Raw genomic sequence first — 27,880 nt, forward strand, 5'->3', positions numbered from 1 at the left:
TTCATTTCTGCCTTTAGAGGCTCTATGTTGCCATTAATTGATTTCTCCATTCTAGCTATTGTCTTCACAATTGCTAGCCTGAATTCCATCTCTGACATCTTGGTTATATCGGAATCCATTTGTAAATCTGGCATAAGTCATAATCTCTGAGTCTCCTATTTTGGGGGTTCCTCCTCCTAGTCATTCTGTTGAGGGTGGTTGAAGGAATATATATAGTCCAAATTATTGACCACAACCCAAGCAAGATGCACCTGTTTTCTAGGCACCTTAGGGTTGCTGGCCTATTGTTCTCCCAGCCTGTCTTCGGGCGGGGGAGGAGCCTGCCACGCTGTTACTCAGGCAACCCTGTTTGGGCAGAGTTGCCCTGCTCCCCTGTGGCGGGGGATGGGCTCACTGGGAACCAGTTTTTTGGGGCTCTTGTTCTCTGGTGGCTTTTCCTGGTGGCTTTCCGCGTCTCTTCCGAGAGTCAGAGCAGAAGAGACCATTTCCAACCCTCTGCCTCAGAGCAGAGAGACCTCAGTCTGTTCTTCAGTGAGCTCTCCAGGCCACACTATCTCCGTTTCTGTCTGTGCTGGTATAAACTGCAGCATCCTGGGTTGTGCACCCCTCCGCAGTGCTCCCATTCCTGCCTCCAGGTCGGGGCACATCTCTGCCCTTTGTGCTTCTAAAACCGCCAGCCGCCCCCCAGTTCGCACACGCCACCCCGCTGCTCAGGTTTCTGTCTAAAGTCCTTTCCCCGCCACTACGGGTCTGCGAGTCTGTGCTCGGTCCCCAGCGTGGGAGGCTATCGCTCACCGGCGGTGTAGGATCCCAACGGCCAGGCTCCCTTCTGCTGCCGTTTATCCTCTGATATCTGCCCGAGGAATCATGGCTCCCTGCTTCGTACCTTGAAACCAACCGCCTGCAATATTCTGGTTGTAGAGATCCAGATCTTCTTACATCTCAGGCTGATTTCGTGGGTGTTCAGAGTGGTCTGGTAGATCTTCAGCTCAATTCTGGTAACCAGTTGGAATAGGGTCCCCTACTCCTCCACCATCTTTTCCTCTCCCCTTACCACTACTTCTTACTTATCCCTCCTATTTTAATTAATAGTCTTAAAGTTAAAATTTATCAGGTTGTGACCTCATGTTTATTATCGGCCTTATTTATATTTTGTTAACTTAAATACAGTTAACATAAAAAGTTGGAGACGTGATAGAATTTTGTAGAAACTTTCCTCCTGTTAAATTTAATATAATTTGGTTAGATATACATAGAGCCATGTCATTTTTGGTCTCTTGTATTTAGCAATGTCACCACTTATTTTGCCTGCTTAGGGAGAGGAGGACAGGTGTTAGTGGTCATGAAGCTTTGTGCACAGCAGTGGTGTGTCCCCAGGCATGTCTGAGAGTGTGTCCTGGAATCCACTGTTGATGGCCTAGAACTGTCTCCAGACAGGGTGTCTGTCTTGGTGTATTTGACTTCTATGGGGAGTCAGCCCAGCTAGCTTTTTTCCCTCCCTTGCCTTCCCTTCCCTTCCCTTGCCTTCCCTTCCTTTCCCTTCCCCTCCCTTGCCTTCCCTTGCCTTGCCTTCCCTTCCCTTCTCCTTTCCCTTTCCCTTCCCTTCCTTTCCCTTGCCTTCCCTTCCCTCCCCTCCCCTCCCCTTCCCCTTTGCCTTCCCTTCCCTTGCTTTCCCTTGCCTTCCCTTCCCCTTTGCCTTCCGTTCCCCTTTGCCTTCCCCTTTCCCTTCCCCTTTGCCTTCCCCTTTGCCTTCCCCTTTCCCATCCCCTCTCCCTTCTCCTCTCCCTTCGCCCTTCAGCTTGCCTGCAGAGCCTCATGTTTGGCTTCAACACTTGCTCTTAAGGAATCTGCACCACCTTGGTGTAGTTGAGAGAAGATCAGGCAGTCCCTAAGTTGCCTACATTTGGAGCTCACTGCATCTTTCAGCTTCATCTGACATGTTTTTCATTTATTTCCTTATTTAATTTCTTATATCGCTGTGATCCTTTCAGCCATTTAGAAATATAGAAACGGAAGTACTTACCTAAATTCTAGGAATGGGATGGAGCTGAAAGTAAGTGTAGAGGAGGACAAAAGGGTATATCTGCCTGTATCGATGTATTCCACCAAGTCATGCTGGTCGTTCAGAGCGCAGGGAAGCTGTTGGAGAAAGCAGAGTAGGGACATGAGGCAGGGAACCTGGAGAGCTGCCCTGTCCCATTGAGCCAGGTCTTCAAGGTCTTATTTAGCTCTAAGATTTTTTGGGAACATTACATTATACATGTGCATATTGTAGTGACATGACAAAAACCCTATTCAAAGCACAGTGTAAATTTGGAGGAAGATTATCTTTGCATTGTTTTTGTGGATAACTGACTGTTGATGATACGGGCACTGTTGTAACTCACTTAACCCTGTACCAGTACTTTGTGGTAAATTCTGTTATCATCTCCATTTTACAGAGGGGGAGACTAATGCATAGAGAAGTTCAGTGGTTCTCCACTGGCCACAGCTAAGCCAGCAAGCAGCAGAGCCTGCATTCGAACCCAGGCACTGTGGCTCCAGACCCCAAGCTCTTAACCCTGTGCTTATGCAGCTCGCCTGCTTCCTTGTCACTAAGAACTAGGTGCAGGAATTTAACAGTACCTTTAACTTCTAGTTTTTCTTTCTCAGAACTGATTCTGCATTGCAGTGCATCTCTGCATAAACATGTGTTTAATTTTGTCACCTTTAATTTTGTTTTTAGATAAGATGTGAAGGAATCAGGCTATTTCTTCTGTGGCTTCAGGCACTTCAGACAAACTGTGCAGAAGAGCAGGTGCTGATTTTTGCTTGCCTCGTGCCTGGTTTCCCAGCGATCATGTCATCCAGAGGGCCCTGTACGCTGGAGACACTCATCAATCCTAGCCCTAGTGTGGCTGATGGTGAGGAACATTAAGCAGACCTTACCGGTTGAAATGACTCTTCAGGTTACATTGAGGGATTCCTTAGTTTGTCATTATCCTGAATAGAAATCTTTATTTCATAGATGGGTTCGGAGGAGGAATTATTCCCTGCTCATATTCACAGTAAAGTCTTACAGACATTAGAATTGAAAGAATTGGAGCCTATTTTATATGAAATGATGACAGGAGAAATATACTGAAGTGGTGGAAACAGGAATGGAAGGGAGGGGACAGAGGTTGGCGATAGCAGGAAGTAGAGACACATGGTGTGTCTGGAGTGTTTTTGTGGCTGTTAATGAGATTTAAATCTGCCATCCAAAACTACTGTTTATTGTCCTCACATGATTGTTTCATGAGTGGACATTCATCTGCTCACCCAGCTGTGTATTTTCATGCAGCATTCATGGGAGGACAATAGTGGCCTCCTGGGAGTATTAATGGCAGTATTAATGGCAGCCATTTGTATCCTGTGAGTTTTCAAGAAACTTGCCAGTTAGTTAATAGAGGGTAACTTTTTCCACTCTGCAGCAAAGATATATCCAGAAGAAATCACTCCACTCCTACCAGCCGTATCAGGGGAAAAGATCGCTGAGGACCAAACATGCTTTTTTCTTCAAATACTGTTGAAATATATGGTTATTCAGGTAAGAGCGAAATCATGGATATAATTTAGTAATGGTCTTACTCTCAACGGAAAGAGAAAACATTGCTTCTTTTCTTCCTGCTCATATTTTGTATCTTTGCTTTTTCTTTGAGGTGATTCTTCGTGATACTTCACTAGAAATAGAATATACGCCAGTTCACATCAGCAAAGACCTGGCATACATACTATTTTGTGTGAGTGTGTATGTAAAGGAAAAAATTCAGTTCTCCATCTACTTTCGTATTATTACCGCATTCACACAGAACACTTGGCTTCTAACACTTGTGGTTACCGGATGTGTGGGTTTTTCCCTCACCAGGCGACTCTGCAACACCAGCTGGGTGTCCTGTCTGCCTTGAGATGGCATCAGATCCCACAGGTTAAGGGCTCAGTCCCATGAGCCTGTTCCATCACATTCAGGTGTCAGTCACAAGTAGGAAGGCCCCAGGTTACCCACAGCTTCTCTACAACTTAGCTACAAATCAGAGGTTCCCACAGCTCCTCCTCAGGTGCAGCTGCTTTGCTAGAGTGACTTAAAGAACTCTGGGAAACATTTGTTTTCATTTACCAGTTTATTAAAGGATATGATAAAAGATACAGATGAACAGCCAGATGCAGAGACACAAAAGGCATAGTCTGGGAGGGTCCCAAGCCTAGGAATGCCTGTTCCTGTGGAGTTGGCGTTTGTCACCCTCCCAGTACATGGATATGTTCACTCACCTGGAAGTTCCCTGAAACCCCTGCTACTGGGATTTTTATGGAGGCTTCCTCACATAGACATGCTCTGCTTCCAGCCCCTCTCCTCTCTCTGGAGGAATGGAGGGGTTGGGGTGGGGGTGCTGAAAATTCTAAGTTCTAATCATGGCATGGTCTTTCTGGTGACTAGCCCTCACTCAGGAGCCATCTGGGAGCACCCCCCCCTCCCGCCCAGAGTTGTGTTATTAGAACAAAAGATGCTCCCTGTGCTCTTATCACTTAGGAAATTACAAGGGTTTTAGGGGCTCTGTGCCAGGAAGTGGGGCCAGAGACCCATATGTATTTTCTGTTACCTCATAGTATATTAATCTATTTTTGCCTCTTCGCTTCTTCCTGACCCCTGATCCTATGCTAACAAGGCAGATTGGAGGAGGAGGCAGGCCTGGAGGCTGAACTGGCAGATCAGGAATAGGCAGGGCAGGCAGGAAGATTTGGGCGAAAGCATATGGTGTTATCTCTTTGTGCCACCAGCACAGACCTACTTGATGTCACATGTTCCTTTCTCTGTTTACCAACTGAATACGGAGTTAGTATCATTAATTTGTGATTTCAGTAGGTGATCCCTTTCCTCTAGTCTACATTTCTGATATGGTTAAAAAAAAAGCTACTGAATTCTTTTCTCTCAGCCAACACTTCTCCTGTCTCTGAATTCTTCCTGGGAACTCTGTCCAGTCTCTGTGTCCTCCACAACCAAGTTTGTTGACTTTATCATCTCTGCTCAGTCCACTTTCTCTCCTGACACTCACTACTACCTGCCTCTGACCTGTCACTGCTAAGACGGAGGCCCAAGATCCCTGAAGGAGGTTTAGAGGTCAAGTCCAGAGGAAGGACACTTTAGTGTTTGCCTTACTTAATCTTTCAGGTGATCTGACATGGCCCCTTCTTCATGATATTCTCTCCTCCCCTAATGTTTTCTTCCTTCTTTCCTCCTCCCTTTCTTCTTGGCCAGTTTTCTTTAGGGGACTGTTTCTCTCTGCTGTCCCTCAAGATTCAGTCCTTGTCTCCCTTTCTGACTACTCTGTCCTATTGGGCAACCTTATCTGCTCTCCTCTTCCATTTCCTTTAGCCAGCACAAGAAACACAGGTATTCCAAAATGCCGAGAACAGACTGGAGTATTCTGCTGTCTTCTAGAAGTGTGCATTTTGGCCCTACTGGCCCATTCCACCTGCATTTCAAACTCTACCTGTTCAGAAGCGGTAGGGTATCCATCTGTCCCCGGAGATTGGCATGGAGTATCAAGAAGTTGGATGTGTTGGGGCACTTGGGTCTCATTCTAGATGTGTTACTAATGAGCTGTGCAACCTCAGATATCACATAATCTCCAGAATCCCACTGACGGAAGGATGCCGGTAATATAGGGTGGGGACTTTTATGCAGACTGTGAACCCCCTGAATCATGTGTAGACTTGTATGTGCATGTCCATCCCACTCTTCTTCCCTCCCTTCTCTCTACTGGGTCCTCAGAGCAGAGTTTCTCCCTTGGCTTACCCCGGAGAACTGCCGACAGGTTGCCAACACGGAGCCCCTCTGCCCCAGGGGCGGCCAAAGCCCCTCATCCCTTGACCTCAGATGCTGCACAAATGTTTCCACTTTCTAAGTGGGCTGCGTGTGTCATGAAGGAGGTTGGGAAGCTCTGCTTTAGAGTGCTCTGTGTTCTAACCAGTATTAAGAACCCGTGACTGGTGTAGCTGGACTGGCACGCCTGGCTTATCTTAGCCTGTGGATTGCATTTAATAAGGACAATGCACTTTCCAAGTTTCTGTAGCTTTGCCTTCTGATGATACTGATTTTTCATATAGGTAACATTGGGTGAAATTCTTGCAAGGGATTATTTCCTTAATTCCTGCTTATTATAAATGGCCCTTTTTGAGTTTAAAAAAAAAAGTACCGGATTACATCTGACTAAATGTTTTAAGGGCAGAAAGAATGTTAAGTCATTATAAAGAACAGGTGGAAAAAAATACAGGCGTGATGAGTAGAGCAAGTTTAAAAACATATGATATCTATCATTGGGTGATTTTTTTTTTAATACTAAGTCAAAATATCTTTAACATAGTTAACTTTTGTTTTAAAGTATTCATTCTTGTCATCGTTTGAGTTTTAAGATATAATTTCATTACATGATTGTCAACATTATTTGTCAGCATGATTTTTTTTTAATTTAGGATCAGAATTTTAATACAATAACAGCATTTCAGTTTAGTAGACATTAAGTTGAGATGTAAATGTACATATGTTCTTTCCCACATATTATCCAAAGGCTGCAAGCTTGGAGTGGAAGAATAAGGAGAATCAAGATACTGGTTTTAAATTTCTTCTTACGTTGTTTCGAAAGTATTATCTTCCTCATTTATTTCCATCATTTACTAAGTTAACAAACATCTACAAACCTGTACTTGGTAAGTACTGATTGGGCCATGTCTAGAGGATGTCCATAGGGAAGCTGTCCATTCTCTTTCAAAGTGACCTTTGTTTATTTTTAAGTAAAATAGTTATTTTATTCTTATATTTAATGGTAACTTTATTGTAAGAGGCTTAAAGTTTCCTAATAAATGATTTTACCTATTTGTCAAACTACGTATTTGTACCTCAGCCAATAGCAATAAAGGGGACTGGGGCTCCTGTACTTAGAAATAATTCAACATGTGTCATGATTCTTTTTGGTGTAATTATATTTAAAATCTTTTAATGGCTCTATTTTATTGAAACTGTTTATTGAAGGCAGTGTTCATTATATCACACCAGGATGTTAAAGTTTGCATTTCCTTAAGTCTTCTCTTACGGATGGTGGGGTATGGTGACCCCAGGCCTTGCCCAGTGGCGAGGCAGGCCAGCCCAGGCCACACAGCTGCCCACAGTAGGCCCTTTCTTTTATCCTGGATCTTCATGCAGCAGGTGCTACTTACAGCTTCTTATGGAGGAGCCGATGTTTGGGCAGCTGGGAAACCAGAAAGGAAGGAAACAGAAGGGAATTTCTAATTTCGCTGGTAAAGTTTTTCTTCCATGAAAAATGAAGGCTCACAGGACAGAAGTATCCCTTAGATTGGTGCTGGGGAGGGGAGGCAAATTTTCTTCTCCCTTTTATTTTAAAGCAGGCAAAATTAGTTAAAATGAATAATCAGGAACAATTTTGGAGGGGAAAAGTTTACAACAGACATTAATCCATCTGGGGAATGTGGACTACTAACTCAGTTGTCTTGGGTGTTTATTTACATATACACACACGTGTGCACGCTTGGATCAGAGGAAAATAGAAGCTTGATACATTTTGAAAGATGTAGAAGTACTAACCTTTAGAGGTACTGCAATAAGTATTTGTTAGCTATATATATGTGGGTATTGTTTTCAGAATTTGTTTCTGATTTTATAAATAGTCTATATTCACTGTGGAAAACACAGTATACTTTAATATGCTGAACTTAAATTTATTTGTTGAGAACTTGTCTGCCTCATGCAGGTACCTCCAGGTGTATAAAAGTTAGTTAGAGAGTTGGAAATACAACAAGTAGTAGCTCGAATCCAATACCATGTAATTTTTTGTATTGATTATGAAATTTAAAGAATGAGAAGGGGACTTCTTATTAATCCTTTGGAAATGGTGGTGTCCGATACCTCAAAGATGAATTCTTTCAGACATAAAGTAGTTTATACTGATTCTATTCTTTGGATTCATCTAAAGGGAAAAGGATATAAAACTAAAGTCCCATGGATTTGATTAGTGTAGTATTGGATGTTAAAATATCTAAAATGATTTAAAAAATAATAAAGTGCCTAAAATGATGAAAAATGTCTATGCTTTTAGATTTGTTTCAATCATATAATAAGATTAAATGTTAGAATGTATGTGAAAATATTTTTACTCTTATATCGTCTCTCAAATTTGTTAAAAATAGTTATTAGCTTAGTACTTCCATAGCCATATGCCCTAGCTGTAACAAGCAAACAGTAACAGTAGCCACCGTCCCATCTTGGTCAGGTTGCAAGGCAGAATCAGAAATAAGTCTACCAAAAGATGTCATCTTTAATAGTTTCTGGTTCTTTAATTTTAGTTGCTATTCATACGACCAAATATATATCTGCTTAGTTAGAAACTGAACCATTTGTGGGGGTTACACTCACTAACCTAATCATGTATTCTGTTTTCTTCCAGACATCCCCCATTTGAGACCAAAGCCAGTGTACATTACTACAGCTCGAGACAATGAAAACATTTACAGTACAAAAATTCCATACATGGCAGCTCGCGTTGTTTTTATTAAATGGATTGTAACTTTCTTTTTGGAAAAAAAGTATCTAACTACAACCCAAAACACTAAAAATGCAGTTGATGTACTGCCCAAAATCATACAGGTATGTCATTCATCTTCTTCTTACCTTTTACATAGGTAAGAATACACTAACACATACCAAAGTAATTGATTATTAGGATTTTGGTTCTTCAAGGATGTTGGTTATTGGGATTGGTTTTATTGGTGGGCTCTCTCTATATTGTTGAGGTGTCAGAGGGAGCTCTGAGGTAGCACTTGCAGTGCTCTGTTGACATTGTATGACCAGGCGATCTTGGGGGCCAGGGAGACATTCTGAGAAGATGGCTATTGTGCGCAGACTCCTGGCTCCCTCTCATTTTCCCTCCTTTGCTCAAGTAACAGTGACCTCAGAGCATAAGACCAGGGGCCTGTGTTGCCTTCGCCAATCCCCAGCACCAGGAAGGCCCTCAGGAATCATGTAGGTGGGCCATGGGAAGGACCCGTGAGACTGCCAACTGCCCTTCTGGGATCTCAGGGGAAGGAGTAGAAGAGCATCTCAGGATTTCAGGGTGCCATGATGGAATCCCTGGAAGAAAAGGCTGTCTCTCTCCAAGGCCTTCAGTGAAGACCTCTTTCTTTCTTTTTTTTTTTTAAAGATTTTATTTATTTATTTGAGAGAGAAGGAGAGATAGTGAGAGTACAAGTGGGGAGGAGAGGGAGAAGCGGGCTCCCCGCAGAGCGAGGAGCCCAGTGTGGGGCTTGATCTCAGGACCCTGAGATCATGACCTGAGCTGAAGGCAGATACTTAACCGACTGAGCCACCCAGGCACCCCAAAGACCTCTTTCTGTGTGGGGCCTGTGGTGTATCTTCCCTCTCTTGTGGTCCTTAATCACAGACAAATAGGGCTTTCCCAGCAGGCTGAGTTGCTTAGGGACTTTGCGCTGGGTAGAGCAGGACCACTTGGAGAGGTTCGAGAGCAGCTGCTTCATGGCAGGGACATGGTTTTATGCACAAAGTGTGGTTCACTTAGAGCAGGTTTGCTGATGCCCTGGAGTTCCCAGAAGCGTGACTAGGCCTCAGCTGGAAGAGTGCACACACCTGAGTGACAATTAGCATCTTGATGGAAGGGCACCAAACTGAGGTCCAGAGCATGTGTCCTCATTGATAAGAACTGACTAAAGAACTGGAGAAACATTTTCAAAGAAGTCTGAGGGGAATACAATTACAGTAAGAGCAACAAAAGACTTACTGAAGATTTTAAAAGAAAGCTTTGGGGTGCCTGGATGGCTCAGTCAGTTAAGTGTCTGCCTTCGGCTCAGGTCTTGGTCCCAGGGTCCTGGGATGGAGTCCCGAGGTGGGCTCCCTGCTCAGTGGGGAGTGTGCTTCTCCCTCTCCCTCTGCTGCTCCCCCTGCTTGTGTCGCTCTCTTGCTCTCGCTCTCTGTCAAATAAATTTTAAAAATCATTAAAAAAATAAAAAAAGCTTTAAAAAACCTTAAATTCATTAGTTTAAAAATCTAATAGGTAAACTGTAAAACACAGTAATGATCACTGCTGAGAACAAAATTGATTTTCAAAAGGAATATCCCACAACACTAAGGAAAAATTCAAAGAGATGGAAATCAGAAAAGAATAAATATGATCTGAGGTCAGGTCCAGACCTACTTTGCAAGGCATGAGGACAAAAGGAGAAAAAATCAGAAGTGATAATTTGAACGAATGCAAAATTGACTTGAGTTGAAAAAAAGTCATGCCTTAGATTAACAAGGCCTTCAAGTCTCAGGGAGAATTAGCTAAACAGACACAAACCTAAACAGACATAAACCTATTTGACTTTCAGGGATTAAGAAAAAATTATCAGAGTTCCAGACAGAAACCGCAGGTTCCTTCTAGAAAATGAGACAGAGTAGCATTGAATGTTGAATCTAATCTATAACCCTCAGGGCTGAAAGAACTGTCAGTCTGTCTGTCTTTCTCTCTCTTTCTCAGAACCTTGCTTCATATCACAGATGTCAGATTGATTTGAGTTCTAAATTGATTTAAGGTCTAAATATAAAAACAAAATGATAAAGAATTTAGGGGACAATCTAGGGGAATGTATAAATTTGGGAAGTGGTAGGCTACCTTAGGTAGAGATAAGTAAGACCCATAAGCCACAGAAGAAATGAGGTCCCACTTTATTTTAAAAATTTGAAAAAGGTTTGTATGTCAAAAGATAGAGTAAAGCCACATGTGGGCAACAGACTGTGAAAAGCATCTGTAACATCAGAACTGTTAAAGGAGTTCATGCCTCTGATATATAGAGAATGCCTACAAATTGATAAGAAGACAAACAGTCCAATTGAAAAACAGACAAAAGGAGATGAAAGAAAAGTTCACAGAAGAGGAAATAAAAATGACCCTGGATTTCACTATGAGCCGGGGAACACCGTTAGTTCTGGACCATGTTGAGAGACCTTTATTCACCCATCAGGTAGACAAAAAGTAAAAATCATCAGGTAGACAAAAATTGTATGAAATCATATATAAGAAACTCAGTCACACTCGGATAAATTTTACATTGTATCTTGTGTGGTTGTTAAGTCAGTTCAAAACAGTCTATTTAAAGGCTATGACTTTTTCCTACCTGGTTTCAAAATTTCAGAAAACCATCACTGTATTTATTGAAAGTAAGTTTCTCATTCTTGAAAAATACATTTGGATGATGAGAAGTAGCAAGAATAGTAGATTAACCACTGATTCAAGATTCTAGTTTTTTTTCCTTAGTTGGTTATTCACACTTGTGAGTCATCTACTTTTATTATCTGGCTTTCTTAGTGTCCGTAAAGGTCTGACCTCCTGAATCAGTTTGGATGGTTGTATTATCCTAACAGAAAAAGACTCCATAACTCAAACTGTCTTAAAGATAAAAAAGAAATATTTTAATCTCATAAAGAAGAAACTCAAGGCAGGGCTAGCAGAGAATGTGGTTTTTATTCACACTCTCTCCGTGATCCCCTACAGTTTTCCCTCCTCTGCCCTTTCCCTCTGGCAGGTTTTTCTTCCACACCCTGTTGATTATAAGATGGCTGCCAGCAGTGGGGTCACTGGCTTCCTTGTTCATGTTCAGAGACAACCCAGATATTTTCTGTAAAGCCCTTCCCTTTTGTCTGAGTGGGACAACCTAGGTTACTTGTCTCTCCTAGAACAATAACAGGGCACTAACTGGCTTAAAGCTGGCTATGTGAATGGCCCAGGAGGGACATGACTGGCTTCCATGACAGAACACTTCCCTGGTACTGTGGATGGGACCAGCTTCCCGTGAGTCACCTGCGCTACAGGGGAGGAGGCACACGGAGCACTGGGGTTCCATTAGGGAGGGGGAATGGATGCTGGGCAGACAACTATCCAGGCCCAGTGCTACCACACCCTGCAGATGGCCATACCCAGAAATGGTTGCTGCCATTGTATAGACTCTCAATACGCCTCACGGTGTGCTGCTATAGCGAATTACAAACTTTCAGTGGCTTGGAAATTTATTATCTTGCAGTTTTGGAAGTCAGAAGTTCAAAATCAGTCTCAGTGTGGTAAAATCAGGGTGTTGGCAGGTCTGTGTTCCTTCTGGAGGCTCTAGAGGAGAATCCATTTTCTTGCCTTGTCCAGCTTCTAGAGGCTGCCTGCATTCCCTGGTTTGCAGCCCTTCATTACATCACCTTTTCTCCCTCTGTTTCCATCTTCACATTGCCTTCTGTGTCTGATCCTCCTATCTCCTGTGGATCCTCATGATTACATTGGGACCACCCAGATAATCCAGGATAATCTCTCCCTCTCACACCTTAATTTAGTCACACCTGCTAAATCCCATTTGCCAGGTAAGGTAAGATACTCAAAGGTTCTGGGGATTAGGGCATGGACATCTTTGGGGGGGTCATTATTCAGCTGATCAGTTAGCTCCTGTACTCCCTTCTGTGCCTCACAGCTCTTTTTCCCACTTCATCTCACATGTGTCTGTGTTCCTCTCTTCATCTGCATTGTGCATGAGAAAAAGCAGCAATTTAAATAATTGAATATTAGATTTTGGAGACAGTTGTAGGAATAAAAGCACATATAATTTCATTTGTCTCCTGCAAGTTTTTGTTTGGAATTTCAAATTTAATATAATTTGGCCTATGTAAAGTGAATTACTTAATCACTTGATCCAAATCTCTTTTCAAAGAATATACTGCTCTTGTAAAAGCCCTTCAAAACAATATTTTAAGTGCTGTTTCCAAATGGAGTTTACACTTTTGCTCTTATCACTGTATTAAAGGTCATGTTTAAGGGGTTTTTTGGTGTGTTTTTTTCCAAAGTGAATTTGCTTCCGGATCTAAAACTAATACCTTTAACAGTATTTTTCACCAGGGAGGAGAGGACTTAGTGCATCTTCTAGACTAAGTTTTCTTACCACTTGTAGAATCTGGTATAACAAGTACTCATGGGAGAATGAAAAGACAGTTGCTCTTACATCCGTATACTATGTTGACAACAACAGCATAAACCTGAACAAAGCTGTACATTCTTGGTGCATCATTTCAGCTGAAAATGTGTTCAGTGAAGTATTGTTTAGTCCTTAGTAATTCATTTTTGTATGAGATAAAAGTACTTCATACATTAGAGAAAGCAGAGTGGTGATTTTAAGATTTCATCAGTGACCGTTTTTTACCAGTTCTATAAGCATATTAATTGACATTAAAACCCATAAAAGTCCATTTGGGAATGAAAAAAAATTTGAGATGATACCGGTTTTTTGTATGATATTTGTATGATAACCCTTGGTTACACTTTTCATTATGTCAGAATACACCCTTCAATAATGATTCATGGGCTGTGGGTTTCCTGAAATTGTATTTTGTGGGATGAACAGTTAGAAAAAGTGAATCCCACAAATTGACAACCCTATAGGAATTTGTATATTAATTTTTTTGTTGACTCCCAACCTAGTAATTTCTGTGTCCCAGAGCCTGTACCGAGGCAGTACAGGCTGCCCTCAACTGTGTAGGAGAATCATGACAGGGGCATTCAGTGGCATCAGGCATCACCACCAGCACGGTGGTTGCATCCTCTCGTTTCACACCTGCTTTGTGGGTGTCCCCCTTTAGCTTGACCCTGACAGTGAACAGGTCTGAGAAGAAACCAGATGTTGGGGAGGGTTGTTGGGAAGGGTTAAGTGGCAGCTTGTATCATGCAATTTCCTGAACCCTTGCAGTGCAGGCCTGGGCCAAGCTGTGATAAGTCTGTTCCACAGACTAAGGCTTCATCATGTGCCAAAGAAGTGAAAACCATTTTTGCATCTGCCACCAGAATCAACTAATACTAAATAATAGTTGAGAATTCCAGCTTGATTGTAGTGGGTGGAAAATGGACCTCTCTCTGTGGTTAATTCTTATGTATGCTTTTACTGTTAATCTTCATAAAAGAGACAAGATACGAGGAAACTTGGATTATCAGTTTGTGTTCACTCTTAATCACTCCCTGTAGTTATACGTCTGTCAAAACATATAGATGTTTTCAGAAAGTAGCCTTCTGCGGAGGGAGTAGGGACTAAGACTAAGGAAAGCATTGTTCTATCAAGAGAAGTCGTTTTCAGTTTATGGCAGATGGGAAATCCATCTCTTATGTCCTATTTGGATAACAGAGTTCACTTTTAATTTTTTTAAACTTATTTTGATTTTTTTAATTGAAGTATAGTTGACACACAATGTTATGTTAGTTTCAGGTGTACAACATAGGATTTGACAAGTCTGTATGTTATGCTGTGCTCACCATACAGTACCATCGACCATATTCCCTATGCTGTGCCTTTCATCCCGCGATTTATTAATTTCATAACTGGAAGCTTATGTCTCCCATTGCCCTTCACCCATTTTGCTTCTTCACCCACTGCCTCCTCTTTGGAGGAGTTTGTTTACCAGTTTGTTCTATGTATTTATGGGTCTGTTTCTGTTTTTCAGTATGCTCAGAGCACTTTTTAAAAATTACTTGGTGCCTTTAAACATATATCTTTGTTTACATTATTTTAGCTACCTAATTGCTGTGTTACCCAATTAGTTATCTAATGACTTCAAAACTTGGTGGCTTAAAACAACAACCCTTTTGTCGTGTTACATATACTTTTTGGGTCAGAGATTTGGGCAGGATCTGGTTGGACAATTCTTGTGCTTCATACGGCGTTAACTGAGGCCAGTGGGTGGTGGTCTTCAGCTGGCGGCTGGTTGGTCTAGAGGGTTCAGGATGACTTTATTCACATGCCTGTTACTTTGATGGGTGCAGTTGGAAGGCGGGGCTCAGCTGGGCTTCTCTAACAGGGTCGTTGGACTTCTTCCCTGGCTGCTCAGAGCTCCAGTACCAAATGTTCCAAGAGATGGGAAGTGGTAACTTGCAACCTCTTGGACCTGGGCCTGAAACTGGCACAGGTCTCTTCCACTCTATTCCACTGGTTAACACAGTCACAGAGCCCATGTGGATCAAAGGGAAGGGGGAATCATAGAATTTGTGATCATTTTTAATTTGCTATATATGTACCTATGTACATGGGGTTTTTTTCCCTCTTTCTTTGGCCTGTGGGGGAGAATGGGAGTTATTGATCAAAGAGTCACAGGTTATGGAGCCATAAGAGAGACATTAGACTTAATCCAACCTCCATAGTTTACAGATTAAATATATATGTCAGTAAAAATGAGTAAGATTTTATTTTTCTATGAAGATAGTTGATGCATCAAAAGGATGAAATAATTTCTATAGGACATCTCATCTGACAGTATGACAGTACCTTTGATAAGCCACACAGACTTAGTAGCTAAGGCATGAAGAGAAAAATTATTATAAATATAATCTTCCATTAATTTTCCCTAGAGATTGCTATTTGGATATCTGCTTTCAAACTGTCCTTGGTAGTTACTGAAATTACTATTTTGTACTACTCATATCTTATCATTTGTTGTAAAAAATATTCACAGTGGGTAGAATTTTAGTGGTATTTGGGTTATACATTTTTGACACTTAAAATGATAGTGGAATTTACAAAAATGAAGCAAAATTATACGTGTATTATATTTGGAGGAAACCTTTAATTCTATGGGGAGATGAGAGCAGAAATCCACAATAAACATGTGAGTCATTGCATGAATTATTTTATTTTTTTTGTGCCCTTAAAGCCTTCTAAATATTTAATGCTTTGTAAGTATTTCAGTTAAGTTCGATGTGAGATTCTGAATATAAAACTCAGATCAAGATTCTTCTCATAAGGGGCGCCTGGGTGGCTCAGTTGGTTAAGCCACTGCCTTCAGCTCAGGTCATGATCCTGGAGTCCCGGGATCGAGTCCCGCATCGGACTCCCTGCTCAGCGGGGAGTCTGCTTCTCCCTCTGATCCTCCCCCTCTCATGCTCTCTGTCTCCCATTCTCTCTCAGATAAATAAATAAAAAATCTTAAAAAAAAAAAAAAAGATTCTTCTCATAAAATACCCTCTAAAGATCTTGACACTCCTCCATCAGGTGTCACTTAGTCTCATGAATCAAATGATGCTTTCCAACATTGTGGCTGCAAAAAATCCATTGAACTTTCAAGTCTCTGTGACCATAGAGTAACTGCTGAGTTTAGAAACCAAAGGTGATCATAGTATAAATTCATTGACACAATTTGTACTATGATTTTGCAAATATAAGTTAAAGTTTTTAGGTTGAGAAAATTTCACAGCTTCCCTCCCTGCAATAATTTAGTGTTTTCCTGTTAAAATAACCAAGTTGGGGAGGGGTTAGCTTGTGAATTGGGAAATTGGTGAGTACAGGTCTGGGGCCCCTTGTGCTTCGAGCAGTGCTGGTGTCTAGCTTGCCTTCAAGTTGATAGTAACTAGAGTTCTTTAAAATAAAGCAAGTCTTCAGTTTCACTGGGTGTTCTTGTGTGTCAAAGAGGCTCACTAAGAAGTGGTAATGGCTTTCTTCCAGACTGTTGGTGGTGGTGTGGGGCAAGAGAGGGTGCCGGCGGAGCTGGATGGCGGCGGGCCTGCAGAGCAGGACAAAAACCATTCCAACAGCAGCACCTTGTCCGACCGAAGACTCAGCAGCTCCAGCCTTTGTAGCATTGAAGAAGAGCACCGCACTGTGTATGAAATGGTGCAGCGGATTCTCTTGTCAACACGAGGTTATGTCAACTTTGTGAATGAAGTCTTTCGTCAGGTTAGTGTGTGTGTGTGTGTGTGTGTTTGTGTGCGTGTGTGTTGTAAGTTCATGAAATTGAAGAGAGTTTTGTTCATGTTCTTTTGCTCATAGTACTGCAAGAAATACTATTGATGAGTTGGGCTACATTGCAGGGCTGAATAATGATCCCTCTAATCCTGCTTTTAATTTGTCATGTGGAGTGTTGTGATTATGTTTATGATTTTTTAAGATTTTTTGTAAAATTTCTACACATGGAGGGGAAATTCTATATATGAGCAAATCATCCCCAAAATACCCTCATGTGTCCATAAGAAACTTGAAACCCGGAGGTAGGTGGGAAGAAAGCCCTTGCTGAATACTCATCAACAAATGAACATGGCAAAGAGGAGCCGCAGGCTGGTGTTGTCCTGAGGGCCCGAGGGAGCTCTGAGGAGGCTCTGCAGACGGTTGTACTTTCCCTGCAAACACACATGGAATGCACGTGTGATAGAAGTATTTATAACATAAGAGGAAAAAGCTGGGAAGGGAGGGGAATAAGGGGAAAGCAAGGGCTGACACTGATAGAGCAGCCGGGTGGTGGACACTGTGGTGGGCGAAAAGGGAGGGGAAGTGCAAACAAGAAAGAGGGTGCAAGTGAGGAAGAAGACAGCAGAGCTAGATCAGAGGCCAGCAACGATTAGCAGCCCTGAGCGACAACCGGGGCTGGCTCTGCCCCCCAGGGGACCTTGGGCATTGTCTGGAGACATTTTTGGTTGTCACAACTGGGAAGAGGGCAGTGCCACTGGCATCTAGTGGGTAGTAGCCAGTGATTCTCCCATAGGCACAGGACAGGGACTCCATTCCACTACCCCATGACAGAGAACATCAGGCCCCAGTGTCAGTAGTGCTGGTGTGGGGAAACTTGGACAGAGGAAGCAGAACCCGCAGTGCAGGGAAAGACAGTAGCTCTGTGGTGTGGGGTGGAGCCACTGGCCACCTGCCTCTTGGTACTGGTGCCCTGGGAGACAGAGCCTGGCTCTTCTGTGGGTGTGTTAATGTGATGGGGAGTAGCTTTTGAGTCTGGGCACCTGCACAGAGGGTGAGGCCCATGAATGGCAGAGACCATGAGTGGTGGGGAGAAGGGGAGGAGTCCTGTGCCCACACGTGAACCGTGTATGTGCACCATGAAGAGCTTTTCGTGGAGGGGCAAGACTTCTAGATAGTGATTAACCCCTTCACGTCGGAAACTGTCATTAAGGAGAAATCAGCCAAGAATGAAAGTCCCAGTGTAATCCATAGCAATCTGGAGGTTTTACCTTATTTTGTATTTTAATGAATAAAAATGTTTGACTTAAGAAAATACTAGTTTAAGCTTCAGTGAAAATTCCCCTTATAAAATATTTTTCTGGTTTTGGATCTCAGCACTGCCTTGGTTCTTCCTACTCCCTAACTCTGTCTTCTCTGTCTCATTTCTTGGCCCCTTTTTATTTGACCCCAGATTCCAAGAGTCAACCAAGGTTCTGGGCTTGAGCCTCTTCTTCTGTAACTCCACACTTGCCTCCCTAGGGCCTTCAACTGCTTGTGCAGAGCCAGCAGCTCTGTGGCATGAGACTCCCAGTCAAGCCTTTTGTCTGGACCTTGCTTCTTGTTTGCACACTTGCCTTTTGAAATGCCCACTGGTGATCTTGTCTGATATTCTAGTGGTGTCTTAATGATAATGAAGCAAAAGCTTAGCTTAGTTTCTTCCATAACATCAGCTTCTCCTCATGACCTGACCACTTCTTTAACGGGACTCGTGTTCTTATGTGCATATTAATTTTCGCCCTCCTGTGCTCCTTGTCTCCTGCTCCTCCTGTAAGCCATCACTGGGCAAGTCATGCAGGAGGCTTTCTCACTCCTGCTCCCTCCTTTTCCTTTGACTGTGGTTAGCAGCATGCTCCCTGGAGCCCCACACCTGCTATGTCATCCCTTTCTAACCTATACTGTATATGTCATGCTGCCAAAACATTCTTTTATCATAATAATCCCTGATTTAAAAATCTACCCTATTCTCTTCATTAATGTTGCCCTGTTGGGTTCCTGTTATACACATGGAAGGTACTTGGTAACCATTTAATTTGATTTGAAATCATCAAGGTCCTAGAGGGCATATAATTGAGGATAGGGGTCATATAGAGTAAAGGAGCAGATAAGAATATTTCAGACTTTGTTGATCATGTGGGCTCGGTTGCAGCTTCTCAGCTCTGCTTTCACAGTGAGAAAGGAGCCGTGGGCAGCACCTAACAAAGAAACATGGCTGTGTTCATAAAGAACTTTATGAAAGTCACTTGGCAGGCTAGATTTGGATGACAGGCCATAGTTTGCAGACCCTGATCTGTAGCAATGTTTTAAGCTCTTGGATGCCAGTGCTTACTATAAGACTAGATATGATTGACAAAGCTTATAAATTTTGCACACGAGATACATGCTAAACTGATGTGGTTTTACCTCTATTGTGTAAATTGTTAATTTATCATACAGACAGTTCTGTCTGTATCCATTATTGGCAAGAGTGTGCTCTAAATTCAGTTCTGAAGTAGCTTGGGCCACGGAGGTAACTGCAAACTACTTATGACCGAACTTCTGAGACATCTTTGTGCCGTGAAGCCAAAAAACATTTTATTTACATTTTATCATTATTCTTCATCAAATCTAATTTGAAAGCGTATACGTGAAATTTAAAATATGAGTGTTGTGCTAGTTAAAATACTAGGTAGAGATGCTTGTAGGGGCATGGTTTTAACATTGTGTTCTATTGCCCTCTTGTGGTCAATGATGAATTTTTATTTTCTGGATGGCAAAATGTGACTCCTTTCCTAGTGATTTCTTTTTCAATTTTGAAGTGTTCAGAGACTATTAAATATTTAGGCCTAAAGGCCATTCAAGTTTAAAATGTACATTCAGGAAGCACATGTTCTCAGTAGGGAGGTAAGATGTGTGTGTGTGCACCCGAGAACTGTGCATGATGGCAGATCAGATGTCCACGTGTGTGACATGGAAATAAATGCTCACGAGGGGCCCCGGGGGCAGAGAGGCTCGTGGCAGGGCTAACGAGCCCTTACTGCTGCCCCAAGCAGGCAGGCTAGCAGTGAGTGGTAGAGGCTTCAGGTGGGCCAGTTCTGGTCTTGGGGTCGCTCTGCTGGAAACTTGGCTTCTTACCAGTGTTTTTCAGACTACTTGTTGTGACCATTTTTAGGTCATGAAATCAACTTATCAAAAGCCAGTATTTTGGGGTTCTTGGGTGGCTCAGCTGGTTAAGTGTCTGCCTTCGTTCGGCTCAGGTCATGATCTCCAGGTTCTGGGATCTAGCCCCACGTTGGGCTCCCAGCTCAGCGAGGAGTCTGCTTCTCCCTTTCCCTCTCCCCCTGCTTGTGCTCTGTCTCTCTCTTTCTCTCTCAAATGAATAAATTAAATCTTTAAAAAAAAGTTTTTTAAATAATGCAATAGAATAAAATAGACCAAAACATTTCAGAGTGTACTGCATGTTCTAATGATTAGTATTTCTTTGTGAAACTTCTAAAACAATATTTATGTATATACTATATATAAATGCATATATGCTTCTGTAATATGTCTTACTTAGGTTATAGGTCTGAAAAGTTCAAAGCACTGCTCTAAAGGTTATTTGTTGATTACATTGTTCTGTTTGTTGTTGGTTTTGTTTTAAAGAATATTTTATTTTTAAAAAAGCGAATGTTCGTTAGATAAACACAGTCTCAAGCAAATCACTCAAAATACTGCCATTAAGCAACAACTGTTGATGTTAGAAGAGTATCATTCCAGGTATTTCTATATGTGTGTATTTGGCTGCTGGCCTGGCTACCTAGATAAGCAGATAAGAGCCTGGCAGAGAGGAGATGGGTAAGGCAGGATATAAATAGACAGAGAGCAGCCTGGCAGACAGACAGGAAGGCTTACAGATGAGCTGATAGACATAAACAAACTGTCAGGCAGGTGTAGAAGATGAGACAGGTGGAGGTAGACAGGCCAGCTGGCAGAGGTGGAGGTGAGTGGGGTGGTGTAGACGCACGGGTGCATAGGTGCAGAGAATGTAGCAGGCAGTTAAAGACAGACAGACAGACAGCCTTGGACGGGTGAAGGTAAAACCAGACAGAGGTTGACAGAGGTGAAGGCAGAGGCAAGGGGAAGGTATGTGGAAGTGCCGGGGAGGGGTTGAGAGACTGACAGATAACTTCATGACAATGGAATCTTTAATTCTTAATGATTCTTTCATGTATTTTTTTTTTTTTTTTTTTTTTTAAAATTTTTTTTTTTTTTTTTTGAGAGAGAGAATGAGAGAGAGCACATGAGAGGGGGGAGGGGCAGAGGGAGAAGCAGACTCCCTGCCAAGCAGGGAGCCCGATGCGGGACTCGATCCCGGGACTCCAGGATCATGACCTGAGCCGAAGGCAGTCGCTTAACCAACTGAGCCACCCAGGCGCCCTCTTTCATGTATTTTTAATGAAGAGCTCTGAATTTCATTTTATTTGAATTTAACAGAAGAAAAGAAAATAAAGAGAAACAGAATTGTTAGAAATTCAAATAAACATTTCTTTACCACAAGAAATATTAATTACTAAAAGATTTATCTATAATGAGAAGATTATAATCATATTAAGGTGGTGGAATCACTTTTATCCCCATGGTGTAATTTTAGATAGCACTAGCTAAAGAAGTTATCAGCCTTGTATTTTCTTCAGCCTCTTCTCCCCATCCACTTATTTCATTATATTATAAATTGATAGCCTAAATTTACCATTATTTGTGGTCAGTTTTGGAATCCTAATGCGCAGAATTGTTTAGTTTTGGTTCTGAATTTAGATAGACTCTTTCCTCCTGGTGTCCTCAGTCCTAACATGCTTGCTTTGATTGACTTCTTGGATGGCCTCGTTTTATCATCAAGTGGGTGTTTTCAAGAAGGTGTCTTGAGGCTCTAGTCCCTGAGTTCTTTTGTGATGAGGAATGTTTTCCTTTTGCCTTTCCACATGAACAGCAGTTTAGCTGGGTATAATAATTTCAGGTCTCCCTTTCTTCCAATTAGGAATTTGTAAGTCAAAACTTTTCTAGAATTTTCAGTATGAATACCTTCAACATGTTTAAAGTAATAAAAGACAAGCTTGGAAATGTTTCCAGGAAACAAGAAATTGTAACAAATGACTAAGCAGATTTGAATAATAAGATAATAAAACTTCTAGAAATGAAAAAAAATGTAATATTGAAATAGTAAAGGAAAACCTCAGTGGGTGAGTTTAATAGCAGATGGACAGATCTGAAGAAATTATCCTGAGTGTCCCTCAGAGAGACAAAGATGAAAAATATGAGAGGTTGAGACATGGAGAATATGGCGAGAAGGTAGGAAGCATGAGTTCCACTCTCCTCTATCCTTATTATTTTTTATCTGCTGTTCTGCAAGTTACTGAGAATATCCTACTGACTGTGGATTGGTCTATTTTTTTTTTTCAAAGTCTATCAGTATTTGCTATATATATGTATATATGTGTATATACATACACATGTGTATGTATATATTTGAGGCAAAATTATTAGTTTTAGTATAGATTCACAAATGTATGTTCCTTTGAATTGAATCTTTCATCAGTAAGAATTTTTCCTCTTTATCTCTAGTAATGCTTTTTTTTTTTTTGGCCTCAAAGTCAGTCTTGCCTGTTCTTAATATAATTCTACCAGTTTTCTTTTGGCTAGTTGTTTGCATGGTATATCTCTTTCTAACTTTTTACTTTCAGTCTCTCCATATTCATATGTTTTGGATATCCTCTTATATATGGCATATAGTCTTTTTAATAGTTTTTAAAATCAAACCTTATAATTTCTACTTTTGATTAGAGCATTATTCCCTTTACAGTTGATATAACAACTACTGTAATTGTGTTTAAGTTTACTATCTTACTTTCTGCTTTCTAATTGTATTGAATTCTCTCAGGCTGGTTGTTTTTAGCATCCCATTTTTCTCCTCTAGCTTAGTATTTTTATACTCATTTGTAATATTTTAATTGTTAACATCCCTAACTTAAAATCTAGCATGAATTTCAACTTTTACACTATAGGTCTGCACTCCAGTTCCATTTATTCCTTCTCAGTTCATATGCCCCTGCTATGTACAGATTTGCCTCAACTCACAATGCAGTTACGTCCTGATAAACCCATCATAAGTTGAAATACCCCCATAAGTCAAAAATGCATTTAATACACCTAACCTACCAAACGTCATAGCTTAATCTCAGCTACCCTGAACATGCTCAGAACACTTACTTTAGCCTACAAGTTGGGCAAAATCATCTAACACAAAGCCTAGCTTATAATAAAGTATTAAATATCTCATGTAATTTATTATTTGAGATTATTCCATACTGGAAGTGAAAAACAGAATGGTTATATGGGTACAAAATGGTTGTAATTGTATCAGTTGTTTATCCTTGTGGTCCCAGGGTTGACTGGGAGCTGTAGCCCCTGCTACCACCCAGCACCACAGAGAGTGTCATACTATATATCCCTAGCCCAGGAAAAGATCAAAATTCAAAGTACAGTTTCTACTGAATATGCATTACTTTTGCACTATCTTAAAAGTTGAAAACTTCTAAGTTGGACCACTGTAAGTTGAGGACCACCTGTATTTGACTTCCATATTATGAATATATATTATTCATATATATACACATATATTATCTCTTTTGTAACTATTATTTTACCCAGTCTTATTCTTTTTATTCATATATATTCATATTTACATTTTATTGATTTAGATTTATCCAAATAATTAACCTTTTATTGCGTTTTTATCTCTTCCTGCAATCTCTGATCCAGGATTATTTTCCTTCTGCCTAAAGAATAACTTTTAGTATTTCCCTTAGGTTAGATGTCCTGGTAAAAGTTTTTCTCATTTCTGTATCTGAAAATTTCTCTATTTTGCTTTTGTTTTTGAAGTGCAGTTTTTCTGGATAGTGAATTCTACATGGGCAGCTGTTTTCTCTTTGCATACTGAATATTTGTTCCATTGTTTCTTTGAGAAGTCATGTGAGGTCATGTGGTTGCTCCTTTGGAGGAAATGTCTCTTTTTTCCTCTGGAAGCTTACAAGATTTTCTGATTGTTCTTGGTTTTCAGCAGTTTTACTGCAATATACTCTGTATTTACCCTGCTTGTGTTTGTGATTCTTGAATCTGTGAATTGCCATCTTTTACCAGTTTTGGCAAAATTCTCAGCCATTCTCTCCTCAAGTATCATTTCTGCCCCTTTTTGCTAATCTTCTTTCCTTGTGCATCTGCAGCCATGCATAAGATCAGCTTTTCATTGTGTTCTCTCTCTTGCCTTCCCTTCTGAGTTAGCCATCCTTTCATCTTGCCGTGCTTCATTCTGGGTGTTTCCTTCGGATTTTTCATCCAGTTTTCAGCCATGTCCATTCCGTTGTCAACCCACACACACTGAGTTTTTAATTTTGGTTATTTCATTTTTCAATTCCATTTACATTTCTTTTTTTTTTTTAAAGATTTTATTTATTTATTTGAAAGAGAGAGAGAATGAGAGAGAGCACATGAGAGGGAGGAGAGTCAGAGGGAGAAGCAAACTCCCTGCCGAGCAGGGAGCCCGACACGGGAGCCCGATGCGGGAGCCCGATGCGGGAGCCCGATGCGGGAGCCCGATGCGGGACTCGATCCTGGGACTCCAGGATCATGACCCAAGCCGAAGGCAGTCGCTTAACCAACTGAGCCACCCAGGCGCCCTCCATTTACATTTCTTTTTGAAACTTTCTTTATCCTGATTTCCTTTGTGTTTAAAGTATTGTCTGGTTTTTATTGTGGTTTTGTTAATATTGACTTCTTTTCTCATATTTCTGATTTTTAATTAATATGCTACATAATATTAACCAGTTTGTACAAATAATTTGGGTTTTACTATGATTTTATTTTCCTACAGAGAAAATTTCTATTTGCTTCCTGGGGGGAGGATAACATGATATACCTCGATTTACCTCATTGTCTACATTTTTCAAACCTCATCACATGGTCCACTTAAGATTTGTGCATTTCATTATTTATAAATTTTATGTAAAGTACCATAAAAAATTTTGAACTCTAATCAATGATACGCATGTTGAAATATTTAGGGGTGAAATGTACTGATGTCTGCAGATTTCTTTGAAATGCATCAAAAATAAGATGGATTGAAAGAAGGATAAATAGGGGTGGATTGACAGATATGTGGTAGACAAATCTAGCAAATGCTAATCGTAGAATCTAGGCGGCAGTATATAGATAATCACTTTAAAGTATTTCTACCTTTTTGTATGTGTGAAAATATTTGTAATACAATTTGGAACAAAATTAGAGTGGGACACCATTGTACTTTGTCATACTCTGTCTTTGTTGATCTTTTCTTGAGATACAAGTCAGAATATTTGTTACATTGATATGTTACAGTCTTGTTATAACACAATTCTGGAATTTGATGCAACATCGATGGAAATTTATATATTGCATGAACCCTTGTTACACTGAAATCTGCCTGTAATTGGATTCCTGTGGCATGAACATTAAGGACAGTATTAAATCTCTGAATCTTGAGATCTCAAGACCTAGAATCATCACTAACTTACTTTGTAACCTTGGGAAAATATGTCAGGTGTTCTGAGCCTCAGCTTAATTCCTCATCTATGGAATGAAAGCATTTCCTGTAGTATTGAGTTCCTTTCCTTTGTGTTTACCCCTCAGACAGAAATATTCCTTAGATCTGATACTCAAAAGGCAAATACATTTCTCCTTTACCTTTTGGCTTATATTTTTGGAATCTTACATTAAATCAGAATTCTTACATGCATATGTGTAAAGAGATTCTTTAATGTTAAGTTCATGGGGTGCCTATGTAGCTCAATTGGCTAAAGTCTGATTCTTGGTTTTGGCTCAGGTATGATCTCAGCATCATGGGATTGAGCCCCGCATCAGGCTCTGTGCTGAGTGCTGGAGTCTGCTTGCCCTCTCCCTCACCTTCTGCCCCTTCCCCTGTTGTGCACATGCTCGCTCTCTCTCTCTCTAAAATAAATTTGAAAAATCTCAAAAAAAAATTTAAAAGTTCGCATAAATGTGCACAATGCTACAACTGGCCTGGGACTCTCTTTAATGTATTTTCTGAGAGCCAACATTCACCAGCATACCAGTGAGTACAGAACACCTGAATACAATCTTTACTCACTGGTATGCTGGTGAATATTGGCTCTCAGAAAGGGAAGAGAAGGTGTAAGGGAGGGAGGAAATAAAGAAGGAAGGAAGAGAAAGACAAAAAAAAAAAAAGAAAGAAAGAAAGGCTCCAGTTATTAGCATTTGTCAACTTCTGTGGTGTAAATACTCCCTCTGTCACCTACACAACATCCCTGAACATGGATTGGGCAGAGGTGTGGCAGTTGGCTGCAGCTGGCTGCAGTAGTATGTCTGTTGTCTTATAATCAATTTCTAATTCATTGGGAAAGGTTCCCAGTTGTGTAACTATTATTGTCTGTATAGCCAATTAAGGTATCTGTGTAGGTGTGCATGTTGGCTATTTTTGTGAAAAAATTATTCAGAATGCAGAAGTTATTTTTAAATTGCATGACATTTTCTGGCCCAATTGAAAATGCCTTTTTTCCTCAGCAAGTTTGGTGTGCACAAAAATATGTGGCCCTGTATGTTTCAGAGGAAAGTCTGAAATTGGTGATGGTGATTGGAAATGTCTGTTATGTGCCTGTTACAGTGATCTGAGCAGGTGTGGAGTTAAAGGGAGTCTTCTCTTCTTATTTTAGGCATTTTTGTTGCCTTCCTGTGACATAGCTATAACAAGGAAGGTAGTTCAAGTGTACAGAAAGTGGATTCTCCAGGACAAACCTGTGTTCATGGAAGAACCAGATAAGAAAGAAGCTGCCCAAGAAGATGCTGAAAAATTAGGATTTTCAGAGACTGACAGCAAAGAGGTAATATGTTATCACTTGTTATTTCAGTTGGGAGTACACATATTTTAGCAAAGTACACCCGGTCAGGCAAAGGTGCCGGTCAGTGGGACATAGACCAGCGGGGCTCTTTTATCATAGCTGATGCTCTCAAGTTGCTGAGTTCCATGAGGATCTGCTACAGTGAGGCTGCTTCTGGGCTCTATTCAGGGTCATTGGTCCCCTACTAACCCTCAGGCTTGGTCTGTGTGTTCATGGCAGTTTCGTTATTCACTGTTGCGTGAGAATTGTTTTATAAACCACATTTTACACGTCTCTGTATGAGACTAAAAATGTCGCTGCCTTATTGGTATTGACATGTTTAAATAAATAGCATTTGAGAAACTAAATATAGAATGTTTTGGCAGTCTTGTCTTGTGCAGTGGCCTGTTCCAGAGCAGTTGAAAGGTCTAACCTAATAATGAGTGCTATCTCCTCCATTAAGAAGCCTCACTGCAGGTCTGGGTGCTCTCCTCAGAGTGAGAGCTGTTGGAATGGAACTTTTAGTCCTGGTTAGGTAAAGCTTAGAGGCTGGATAAATCTAAAAGAGCCAAGATGTCCATTGACAGATGAATGGATAAAGAAGATGTGGTCTATATATACAATGGAATATTATGCAGCCATCAAAAGGAATGAAATCTTGCCATTAGCAACGACGTGGTTGGAACTGGAGGGTGTTATGCTGAGCGAAATAAGTCAATCAGAGAAAGACATGTATCATATGACCTCACTGATAGGAGGAATTCTTAATCTCAGGAAACAAACTGAGTGTTGCTAGAGTGGTGGGGTGTGGGAGGGATGGGGTGGCTGGGTGATAGACATTGGGGAGGGTATGTGCTATGGTGAGTGCTGTGAATTGTGCAAGACTGTTGAATCAGACTGGTACCTCTGAAACAAATAATACATTATATGTTAAAAAAAAAAGTAGGAAGGGAAAAATGAAGGGGGGGAATCGGAGGGGGAGATGAACCATGAGAGACGATGGACTCTGAAAAACAAACTGAGGGTTCTAGAGGGGAGGGGGGTGGGAGGATGGGTTAGCCTGGTGATGGGTATTAAAGAGGGCACGTTCTGCATGGAGCGCTGGGTGTTATATGCAAACGATGAATCATGGAACACTACATCGAAAACTAATGATGTAATGTATGGTG

At 41.1% G+C, this 27,880-nt stretch overlaps 1 protein-coding gene across 1 annotated transcript in view; it reads left to right on the plus strand.

Moving 5' to 3' along the window:
- RALGAPA2 (Ral GTPase activating protein catalytic subunit alpha 2) overlaps nucleotides 1-27,880 on the plus strand; it is a 334,819-nt gene that overhangs the window by 71,083 nt on the left and 235,856 nt on the right. Inside the window, exons 6-11 of the mRNA XM_044918716.1 lie at nucleotides 2,726-2,903; nucleotides 3,453-3,568; nucleotides 6,585-6,723; nucleotides 8,475-8,674; nucleotides 16,531-16,761; nucleotides 26,547-26,714. Of these exons, the coding sequence (XP_044774651.1) occupies nucleotides 2,726-2,903; nucleotides 3,453-3,568; nucleotides 6,585-6,723; nucleotides 8,475-8,674; nucleotides 16,531-16,761; nucleotides 26,547-26,714 (1,032 nt within the window). The remainder of the gene's footprint in view (nucleotides 1-2,725; nucleotides 2,904-3,452; nucleotides 3,569-6,584; nucleotides 6,724-8,474; nucleotides 8,675-16,530; nucleotides 16,762-26,546; nucleotides 26,715-27,880) is intronic.

This window comes from Neomonachus schauinslandi, chromosome 10 (assembly GCF_002201575.2).
Source record: "Neomonachus schauinslandi chromosome 10, ASM220157v2, whole genome shotgun sequence".
Classification (NCBI taxonomy): domain Eukaryota; kingdom Metazoa; phylum Chordata; class Mammalia; order Carnivora; family Phocidae; genus Neomonachus; species Neomonachus schauinslandi.